At 42.8% G+C, this 11,667-nt stretch overlaps 1 protein-coding gene and 2 pseudogenes across 2 annotated transcripts; 1 reads left to right on the forward strand and 2 right to left on the reverse strand.

Annotated features, from left to right (window-relative positions):
• The first annotated feature begins 1,194 nt into the window (after positions 1 to 1,194).
• Positions 1,195 to 4,195, forward strand: LOC136456915 (probable magnesium transporter NIPA6). Of its 2 annotated transcripts, none has more exons than XM_066456915.1 (9): positions 1,195 to 1,629; positions 1,838 to 1,894; positions 1,982 to 2,072; positions 2,148 to 2,308; positions 2,395 to 2,522; positions 2,612 to 2,815; positions 3,087 to 3,179; positions 3,270 to 3,387; positions 3,475 to 4,195. In XM_066456915.1, the coding sequence occupies exons 1-9, from the start codon at positions 1,470 to 1,472 to the stop codon at positions 3,603 to 3,605; spliced, it is 1,143 nt and encodes a 380-aa protein (XP_066313012.1). In that variant the 5' UTR covers positions 1,195 to 1,469; the 3' UTR covers positions 3,606 to 4,195. The 2 variants fall into 2 exon arrangements, with proteins under 2 accessions (XP_066313012.1, XP_066313013.1); XM_066456916.1 differs by having other exon boundaries at positions 1,200 to 1,629; positions 2,612 to 2,749.
• A 792-nt stretch (positions 4,196 to 4,987) lies between these two features.
• LOC136461200 (uncharacterized) lies at positions 4,988 to 8,318 on the reverse strand (annotated as a pseudogene).
• Positions 8,319 to 10,891: 2,573 nt separating this feature from the next.
• LOC136462056 (U6 spliceosomal RNA) lies at positions 10,892 to 10,984 on the reverse strand (annotated as a pseudogene).
• Between the last annotated feature and the right edge of the window lie 683 nt (positions 10,985 to 11,667).

Below are 11,667 nucleotides of genomic sequence, written 5' to 3' on the forward strand. Positions count from 1 at the left end.
CGGCTGGGCTTGGGTTGGACGGAAAGGGCTGGGGACCAGTTCAGATCCAAAACAAAATTAATTTTAATTAATTATCTCGGTGCTTTATGACCCGTGCATTTTTTTTTAAAGAGACCACCGGAGCAAAACTTAAGTTATTATTGTATAAATTCCTGGAAGTAATCTAGGTAATACTCTCTCCAATTCAATTATAAATCGTCCTGGTCTTTTAATAATAAAAGGTATGTACTCCCTATATAGACATCGTGTTATTTATATGCATAACAAAAAATTATGGGTTAATGCTTCTTCAGAGTAGATTCTATTATCCAAGTGCCAAAACACTTAAAATACAACTAGATTTTGGTGGAAAGCTGTCGAGAATCACTTTTTCATTTACGGTACGAGCTGAAAGCTATAAAATCCACTCTCCATATCTCCGTATTCAATCGCCACTAAAATCACTTTAGAATCAATTCTCACATGCTCCCACGTGCTCGTCCGCCAGAATCACTCCATCGAAAAGTTAAGAAGTAAAGCTAAAAATTCGGAGGAATGTTGTGCCAAACTGGCCCTACGAATCTAGAAAAACTAGAACGACTTTATAATTTAGAACTGGGAGAATAAACATTTAACCGTTGAATGACATGTGCTAATAGATAACACCTTTACAATGAAAAACTTGTTGTCTCAGAGCTTCTGAGACCGTTTGTTAATTATTCCCTAGACAATGTCTTTCTCAATATCCTCGTCTCTCCCCTTCATATTAGGCAAAATCATGCACGACACCCATCCTTGACGGTCGATGTCACATCATTTAACACGCGCTACTCCCCTATCCAAAAAAAAACACGCGCTAATCCACGAGTGACGTGTCCTTTTGTAGCCCTTGTTCGGTTGTGCTTTGGACTCCCGGGTATAGACATGGCCAGGATTAGCATGTTCGTTTGGCTGTGGCATGTCGTAAATGATCGTAAATTTTTAGTCGGAATAATATTTTTCTCCCACACAAACCAGCCAGCAGTACTTCTTCACGAACCAGCAACGATACAAACCAGCCAACCGAACAGGCTGTGTAATCACTGTACTTACCCAAGGGGAACAGTAACGCTGTAGCTAAGGGCAAACTGGCGTGCTCGTCTTGTGTCGCCTTCACTCCCAAGTCCCAAACTCCGAGCCGAACACGGCACTTCGTCGTGGCAGTCTCTGCGCATCCCATGTACTGTACTCCAATCCAAGCAATGGCAAAGCAAACCCAGGAGCAAGAAAACTCAGAAATGAGGAATTTCGAATAATAAATCCCAATAGTAAATCCTCCGGCCCCTCCACTGCTGCACCTGTTCCTCTCCCTCGTTCCGCCGTCCAACTCCAAACCCCATCGCCGGTCAAAGCAAAACACTGAAACCTCGATTCCAAATCGAAGCCTGAGTCCGGACTCCGGAGGCTTCGTTTCAAATGCGCGAGGCGCGTACCGCCGCCGCACGCCACCGATGACCCTCGACGCGATGGAAGCCGGCGGCGGCGGGGACCTCTTCGCCGCTAACCTCAAGGGCTCGCTCCTCGCCGTCGCCTCCTCGGCGTTCATCGGCGTTAGCTTCATCGTCAAGAAAAAGGGCCTCCGACGCGCGGGTGCCGCCGGTGCCCGAGCAGGTATCTGCTCCTCTCCCCGTCCTCGCTTCCCGAAGCTGCTGCTGTCTTGCTCGTGCTGCTCGTCGCGACACTAGGTCTTTCTGGTTCTTGGTTGCTAATTCGAACCCTACATGCCGCGAAATGCGACAAAGGCCTCCCCTTTATGGCCATTCCGGTCGATTTCATGTAACAGACGACATAACCTTCCTTGATTTGTCCAAAATTTCAGGTGCCGGAGGTTATGGCTATCTCTTGGAGCCACTTTGGTGGGTCGGGATGGTCACCAGTAAGCATCAACGATCCCCTTAACCTCCTTTTTTTCTTAATTATGCCAAAATTGTGCTGAAATTTTATCAAAAATGGAATTTTGCAGTGCTTGTTGGTGAGATCGCAAATTTCATTGCTTACATGTTTGCGCCAGCGGTCCTTGTGACACCGCTGGGTGCACTCAGCATTATTGTGAGGTATAGTGGCGGATGCCTCAGGTGGTTTGTTCTGAATGTCTTTGTATGTTTCTGATGAGTTTTTGTTATGTGTAGTGCTGTTCTAGCTCATTTCACACTGAACGAGAAGTTGCATCGGGTGGGCGTGCTGGGCTGTGGTCTCTGCATTGTTGGGTCAACGATGATCATTCTACATGCTCCCCAGGAGAGGACCCCTAGTTCCGTGGAACAGATTTGGAACTTGGCAACACAGCCTTGTAAGCTTCTATGTCTTGTTTCTGGAGCTTAGCTAGTTGCCATCACAGTGGACTCATGTTTTGATATTGTCCTGTAATTTTGGCAGCCTTCCTTTGCTATGCTGCCATTGCAGTGGGAGTGTCCCTGTTCCTCATGCTATACTGTGCTCCACGCTATGGACAGACAAACATAATTGTTTATGTTGCCATTTGTTCAGTTGTTGGATCCCTGACGGTAAAAACATGCCTTATTTTCTTCCCATCTTGACATCTGTGTTGTCTTGTTTGTAATATGAATTTTGTTTGATGTTGTGGTATTATCAGGTAATGAGCATAAAGGCTGTGGGCATTGCCATTAAGCTAACAATCGAAGGAATAAATCAGGCCGGCTATTTCCAGACGTGGGTGTTTGCAGTGGTTTCCACAACATGTATTGTTATTCAATTAGTTTACCTGAATAAGGTGCACTTCTTGTCTCATCAGTTACATGAAAAGGAAGCCTGTTTCACTTCAATTTTTCACAAAGCGGTGCATGCATAACAGATATATAAATTATATGCCATTTAAAAACCATGCCATAGTTTTTGTAAAAGGAAATTGTCTCAGAGGTGCCATATTCACATCCACATTGGCTAATTTTTTTGTAGTGCCACTAGAGTGATTGTGCAGTACCCAATTTCAATTAGTGATATTCCAGTACTTAATTCCAATGCATGTGTACCTTTGTTAAAAGATATTTACCGATGTTACTTTTTAACTAGGAAGTATGAACTGATATTACTATATGTGTTAAATTCAGGCACTGGATACTTTCAATACAGCAGTTGTCTCTCCCATCTACTATGCCATGTTCACGACCCTCACCATCTTAGCAAGTGCCATAATGTTTAAGGTGAGAATAGTTTCCACAACCTTTAGTATACACAAAACATCAGTAGCGCTGTGTTAATTTGGTAGTAAACCTTTTCTGGTGACCATACAGGACTGGTCTGGGCAGAGAGCAAGCAACATCGCCTCTGAGATTTGTGGATTTCTTACGGTTCTTGCTGGCACTGTTGTGCTACATTCTACTAGAGAACCTGATCAAACTGTATCAGCAGGTAGATCTTTGTTCAGTTTGGTAGAACGTGGTAGAGCAAGTATATTCTCCAAATTATTCTCGTTATCTTTTCTGTTTATTACCGCAGACCTGTATGCACCACTCCCACCAAAAATATACTGGCATATCCAAGGGAACGGCGATATTGGGAAGCAAAGAGAGGATGACTCCCTTGCATGCGAATTCATCACTGTTGTGCGGCAAGACTACTTTGTGTAGGGACCTTCCAGCATGCTTGGTGTTACATGTGTTCTTTCTGAGACCCTCTGCTGCAGTTGTAGACAGAATCCGGTGCGCACCCATTGACACCAGGTCGAAGCAATTCCAAAATTTTGTAGAAATTGTGACCAGAACACTGTTTCCGAGCCAGTGCCCACAATATTTGCTTCTGAACAACCTAGCTTTCTAGTCTGACAACGCCTTGTAAGATATTGTAGGAAGTGTTTTTCTGCCCCCATCCGAGTGTAAATTATGTAAATTGGCTTTCTATTGCTGTATCCTGTCATATGTATTTTTTGAAGTTAAGCCCTTTTCGGTCCCAGAACGTAAGTTGGTGTATTAGAGGTCAGTCCGCTGGTGTATTAGAGATCTGTATTTGTGCGGTCCGTTGGTGTATTAGAGGTCTGTTTTGTGTAATCCGTTGGTGTATTAGAGGTCTGTATTTGTGCTTTCTGGCATTGTGTGTGTATGTAAAACCCGTAGCTCAGTGTGGTTTTGAAATCAAGCAAGCTGCTTGCCTTGATTATGTTTATTGTAAGATCTTTGAAGCACAACTCCCATCAGATTTTATATCCTCTCCCCTATCCTTAGAGCATCTCGAGTACCCTATTTCTCTTCCTAATCCTGGGTATTTAGCAAGATGAGAAAAAATCTCTCTCCAACAACTACTAATCCATGCTCCTAAAATTTAGGCATTTGGGAAATTCTCCCCCATCGCGTGTAACTTTGCACGTAGTTAAAGTCGTGCGGATACTACTTTCTCATGCGTATTGGTGGGTCAATCTAAAGGTGGAAGGAAATATAGTAGAAATATAAAGATGGAAGGGAATATAGTAGAAATATAGGAGATAGAGGTGATCCAACATATCTCCTATCCCGTTCCCATCCCGTTGCTTGCCTTACTAGCTTGTGTGTGTGCGCTCCGGTGCTCCCCCAACATCTAGCTAAAAACCGGTCGTTTATCTCATCTGCACACCGTTTAAACGTTGCATAGTGGTACTACATTCTTGTTTAATAGATCATTTATCACGTTTAAATGATGGTTTAGCAACACTGGCTAAAAATGGCTTCGGCTTCATTGTTTTCAGCTTATTTTTGGCTTCAGAAACAGTTCTTGTGTGCACCCGTTTAATAAAACTTTTGATTAAACCGCTAAAGAAACACTAACAAAAGCCGAGAAATTTAGTGACGGGTCACAAATGGCCATCACTTATTCGCATCACTAGTGGCTGATTTTCACGGAAAAGTAGGCATATACAGCACGTTCACTAATGTCTTTCACACAAGATACCGAAGCCCCGTTCGGCTTATCCCATATTCAGCTTGTTCGGCTTCTTTTTTCAGCTGGAACAATATTTTTCTCTCACAACAATTTAGCCAGAACAGTGTTTTTCGACCAGTTTCGGTCAAAATTCTGACAGCCCCAAAATAGGATACGTACTCATAGTTCACAACTATGTAACAGAGTTACAGAACTCATGTGCGGCTAGTCACGGACTGCTGAACCTTATGCTTTATACACAAGCAATAAACTCCTGATAAATCAATTCTCGCTTAGATCTTTACTCCACGCCTATGATCGATTTCAAGAACCGGAGTTTTGTGTTGAGATCATTCAGATCGGATGCATCCCTTGAGCTGACAGGGGGTTCCACGCCCACGAATATATACAGCCCCACGAGCTCGGCTTCCAGAGTCAAAGATGGTGCGGGGCGGTACCCTGTTATTGTTCTTAGTGTATCAAGCTGCTCCCTTAACTGTTCCTCCGTATAGTTGTCCTGGTGGAAATAAGTGAATTATGTATTAGCTCCGTATAGTGTATCAACCTGGTGCCTTTTATGACATTAATTCATTATATCAATAATTCCATAAAAAAATTATCAATAAGCAAGAACATGTTTAGGCTGCACTTAGTAATTGTGCATAGAACAGCATTATACATAATACCTGTTAATAGGAAAATCCAGAGTTGGTTCAAATTATAAGTGAACAAATGAAATAAAACAGATATGCCATAACTCACCATGTCCTCAGCTACCGCATTCCTCCTATCCTTCGTTCACTGGCTTGTATTCACCACCAGTTGTTTGGTGTGGGTTGTCAAAAACCGGCGTACCCTCGACACTTGAGGCGCTATCACGGGCTGAGGCATGTGGTGTGCTCCTCCTACTCGAAACTAGATCCTTACCATCATCCACGGTTACCTCCAGAACTCCTGAGACAAAACTACCTCTGTCACTGTGGTGCTCAACAGCCTCTGTTGTTCTGTCACTAAAATCATTTTTTATGTCTTCCATTACAGTACTTCCTCGGATCTCGTCAACAACTGCAGCTTCGCTCATGGCCTGTAACTCTTGAGCCACATGGTCACTCACTGACGGCCATTCACTTTCACTAGCAATAATGTTCAATTGCACAGCAACTACCTCCAGTGTAACATGATCCACAGCATTACTTGTCACTTCTTCCAGCACCATCTCCACAGTTACTTCATCTTCTATCTTGGTCTTATCGTCTGGCACTGGTGATTTAGAAACATGAGTGATCTGTGGTGACATGCTCCTTGTAGGCACCTTGTCATCCATGGTTTTGTTCTCCTCCGTTTTCACATGCTACCAAATTTCACAAACAAAATTCAGATGGGCATCTTTATGGATGTAAATTATTTAAACAATTTTACAACTTGGTAAGCACATCTTATTTAGCATATGAGATCGATTCTAACCAAATTTATTAGGTTACAGTGGCCTATACCAATAAACAATGACAAATAAGAAAATTTATCATGCCTAGAACGCACCTGATATTTTGTATCCATAGACATGTATAAACATTTTTGATAAAAAGAAACCAGGTGATATTGATGATTTAGTAAACCAGGAACTGACTCACCTTGTCCTCTGTTGCCTCTTTCTCCTGAAATTCATTGTTCCTTAGTGTGTAGCCAGTTGTTTGATTGGAGTGGTCAGCATCTGGCCTACTCTTGACACTCGTCATGTCATCACTGATGGCTGAGACTGCTGGGCTCCTACTGGAAACTAGCTCTGCAACATCATCCACGGTCACCACCGAGACAACACTAGAAGCACCTGCCTCACCGTAGTGCACCATGCCCTCTGTACTAGTATCACCAATACCCAATATAACGTCTTCTGTTAAACCAGCATTGATAACATCATCAACATTTGCAACTTCCGCCATCGCCTGTAACTCCTGAGCCACAAGGTTGCTGGCTTGCAGCGACTCAGTTTCAGGTAGGGCAGTAGCAATGGAATCCACATGCTCACCAGCCACCTCCCCTGTAAAAGGATCGGTGTTAATGAACACTTCTTTCACCACCATCTCCACTGTTACACCACCTTCTATCTTCCTCTCCAGCATCGTATCATCCAGCACCGATGATTCAGAAACATTAGCCTCCTGCAGTGGTATCTCTTCTTTGGTTTCGTGGCCCTCTATTTTATCCTCAATATCTGTCAAATGAGAATCTTGGCCTGATTTTGGGACAGAAAATTTTTCACCATCTCCTCTCTGAACCACAATACCCTCATTGCCCAATACTGGCACCGGGAAGTCACCTAATTCTGTGATGTCGACGCCCAGTGACAGAATCTCCTTCAAGGACTCCATTTCCTCTATATCTTTACACTTGCCATCCTCTGTTCTTTCCTCATTGTCTGATACAGATAACTCTTCGACTGATTCCTTGGCTGTAAGAGGAGCTTCTACCAGTCTCTGAACCATATTGTCTTCATCACGCAACACTGGCACTGCTGATCCGGAAACATCGGAGCCCCGCGGCGGTGCCTCCATGGTAATATACTCAATGTCCTCCATGGTTGTGCCCTCCTCTTCCTGTTCCCTATTGTCCAACACTAGTGACTCGTGGCCCAATTCTCGGGAAAGAAGTTCACCTTCAGCCATCTTATCCTCTACGTCGGTCGACGACGGTACCGGCTCTTCGGAGAATCGAGGTTCCCGTGACAGCGGCAACGACACAAAGCTCTCGTTGTCCTCCATGATGGCGTCGTTCTCTGTGTCGCACCAGTGGTCGAACACAGGGGCCTCGCCGCCGGGCGCGTCAGATGTATCCAAGAATCCATCGTCTTCGAGGTCGCAGGCGTGGTACGGCTGGGTGCGAGGCGCCGGCAGGAGTGCTCCCATAAGACGGTCGGTGGCGGCGAGGCTGGCCAGGTAGGCGGCGAAGGGTAGGGACAGCGCGACGCCGGCGAGGGACAGGACAAGCAGTGGCGGGGCCACGACGGGCGCGGCGTGGCCGCGACGCCGGCGATGGCGGACTTCCGGGACAGGTCCCATCCCCGGCGGAGCAGCGCGCGCTCCCAGCTGTCGCCACTGCCGCCGTCACAGCCCCCGTCTGCGGATGTGGCACTGCCGCCGAGGTCGTCGTGCTAGTGCTGTACCCCGGCGTCGGCGACCTAGTCAGGATCCATACCCGTGGGGGTTGGCTTTGGATGCGGCACTGCGGCAGGGTTGGGCAGGCCGGCAGGGTGGTGGGCGGTGGGCGGCGGCTACTGAGAAAGTGAAGAAGGCTGTGTCGAGAGAGGCGGCGCGGTGAGCGGAGGCCGCGTGTGCATGAGGCGGCTGCATCGGCGGGCAGGTGTGAGACGACCACGAGGTTGGCTGACACGTGCTCAAGCAGTCAAGCTAGTCCAAAACAAGTGTTCAAAAAAAAAAAGCTAGTCCAAAACACATCGCGAAGAACGCCGGTCCTTTTTTTCCTTTTTTTTGTGCGAGGGCCAAACGATGCATTGGCAGGCACTTCTTACACCGGAATGACGAAGATTTTTTTATTTGGCATAAGTCCCTCAACTACAATTTTATCCTTAAACTTTAAAAACGGCTATTTAGGTTTTCAAACTTTAATTTTAGGATCAATTTTATCCTACAACTACGAAGATGATCATTTTAGTCCTCAAACTTTACATTTTGGGATCAATTTCATTCATAAACTATCAAAGTGCATTTAACTTTTATTTTCAACTCAATTTTGTCTATTCAAAAAGAGAGCCTTATATTTTAGGCATAATTTCATCAATAAATTATCAAAATTATAGATCTGCTATTGTTTCAATATATCTATGTATTCTTAATGAATAAATAGTGTTCGATGCAACTATAATTGCTCCCGTAATATCATTTAGTCGGATATATATAAATGATACCATTATAAGGTAACACTAAAAATAACAGCTTGAAATTTTTAATGACCACGAAAGAGTTTTTTTAATGAATATTATTTTTCTATCTCCAATCGCTGATGGTGTTCGAGCTAACAGGTGCAACAGTACAACGTTCCACGTAGAACGTAGACAACGTTGTGTTGAAAATAAAATTTTAAAGAACAAAATATACTTTGATAGTTTATAAATGAAATCAAGTCCAAAATGCAAAGTTCGAGGACTAAAACGATCATCTTCATAGTTTTACGATGAAATTGAGCCTAAAAGTAGAATTTGATGACTAAAACGGTTGTTTTGAAAGTTCAAGGATGAAAATGAGCCTCGAGAAACAGTTGAGGCACAAAAATGGCTATTCTGCCTTTTATTTTGTATTCATTTTGTAATACTAACAATACAATTATCGTAGATTGTGTGTTTGTGCCCTGCTGTGCCGAGTGCTGACGTTCCTCAACTCTAATACATAAATGCAATATTAGAATTTTTTTAAATGTGCCGATTTCACCTGTGGAAACATGACAACCCGATTTTTTTTTTTTAGAAAATAAGTCAAACTATAGACTTCCATAAGTTGAAATGCAAACTTGATAAAAATATTTATCCATATTTACATTTAAAGAGCCAAAATTTATATCAATTTTTTTCGTCAGCTCTTTACTAACTAATTGTGAATTATATTCATGATTGTGGAAACAGCCCTTTCTCACATCCACACACCTCTTGTTTGATGTGAAATATGCAAGGCTTTTTTAGTAACTTTGAATAGGAATGTCCTATCAAAAAAAAACTTTGAATAGAAATGCTAGTCTAAATAGAAAAATAATATCGTGGCAGAAATTTAAAAAGGTGGTACGTTTCATCATCAGCAAACGAGCAGCTGTGATTTGTGAATGACCTCCGTGAAAAGATGGTTGCAAAGCTCTCCTTTAAACTTTTAAATTGCTCTAAAGAACTCAAATTCATCGTGTACTTGATTGAATTTTGACCATTAAGTTTGAAGACCTCTTGAAGATCTGTATCTCTATTACTCCGAGCCAATATTATCACTATAGATGGATCAAATAGCTTATAGAATTATTAAAAAAATCTGTAGCAAAGCAGGGTATTACTGATTATTCTAATTTTAAAGTACGTAGCACTTTTGTCCTACTTCGCTATTTTTCATGTTTATACAAGTTAGAGAAGTATGACTAGGCATTGTGCAAAATTCAATTCTAAGATAAATTGGAAGACATGACATAATAATTGGACAAATTTCAAGCCTCTCATGCCATACGGGTTTGAGTAGTATGTGCACACGTAGAGTAGTGCGGAGTTTACTCCAAGACGAGCAGAAAGCCAAGAACGCAAGACAAGATTGTTAAAGTCTCGGAGCCACAAGTTATTTAGGTGACCACATAATACATTCTACGACGCTGCAACATACGGATATGTTTAATAGTTTTAATAAAGAGAGAAAGAGGTTAGGCGTGTCGTTTCAAAATACACCAGGCCCAAGGGTTGTAACAGAAATTAGTCGTCTAGCACAGCAGTTCTGATAAAAGCATCCGTGGCATTGCCCATTGGGAACAAACCTGAACGTCAAGGGCAAATGAAAGACTTTCCAGGCTTGTAGGGCACAATTGTACAGCAGAGGAGAAAACTGAAGGGTTAAAGGGAAAAATGCTAGGGGTAAACCTGCAGAAGGATGTGTATACCTATCAGCGAACGGGGCATTTACATATTTATTATTATTACGGATGACATTTTACACTGTGTCACTGATACATGAGTCACTGATATGGTACTTTTTATACCACTCACATCATAATGATGGTAAATATGTAAATAATCCTCAGCGAACGAAAGGTTCTGGCATGTAGCTCTCAGAAATCCGCGAGGGCTAAATCATGAAGAAAAACCAGTGCGGAAGGACCAAAGTGAGAACTCCGAACAGCAGGGACCAGGGCGCAAAAGGACGCGACGGCTGAATCGTGAAGAAAAACTAGTGCGGGAGGACCTAAGTGAGAACTCTGAGGGCATATCTGTGAGGAAAACCCGAACACCAGGGACCAATGCGAAAACCTGAAAAAAACTTCGAACCCATAAAAAAAATTAGACAATTTCTCGATTTATGCGTGTGGGGCATGCTAATTTTCTCTATATCGTTCCAATTTTATAAGAAGAGAAAACAAAATGCCTGCGCCTCGGTTTATAAGCTACTTTTTGGGTCCTTGACTAGCCGAGGTGGGACAAAACGTTTGCCTGTTGCCCAGCGCGTTGCTCCACCGACGGACTGCTGTTTGGGCTTCGTCGCGGTGCTTCGTATTGGGCCATGGGCCATGTTTCTCCGTGGCCTTTCTGTGAGGAAGGTTTGACACGTACCGACATACGCCACTAAACTTGCGAATATACACGAGAAAATTTCCTATCTGACACAAGAAATAATGCTGCTTTCTTATTTGACACCAAAACTGAAATTCTTTCCTATCTGTCCTTCACTCGAGTTTTTCTTTCTCATTTGACATTTCCGTCAGTTTAGACCGCTAACGGTGTTAAGTCCTAGGAGAAAAGTCTGTTTTACCCGTGGAGTTTTTTTTTACCAGTCATGACATTCCATGGTTGACATTGCTATCTTCTTTTTGAATGTTTTTATCTCGAACTGCTATATTTTTCTTTTTGCTTTTGTAAAATAAATAAAGGAATGAACATAATCTTATATAATTACTTATAATTATATCAGTTCAATATCAATCCGTTTAATCTTAGCCGTAGATCATGAGATGGATGGCTCAGTTTTGCTGCTGGTGTGAGACACGTATACGTGTATTCATAATATATAATGAATTTATGAGATTATTTTTCTAAAGGAAAACAGCCATATA

This window comes from Miscanthus floridulus, chromosome 6 (assembly GCF_019320115.1).
Source record: "Miscanthus floridulus cultivar M001 chromosome 6, ASM1932011v1, whole genome shotgun sequence".
NCBI lineage: Eukaryota > Viridiplantae > Streptophyta > Magnoliopsida > Poales > Poaceae > Miscanthus > Miscanthus floridulus.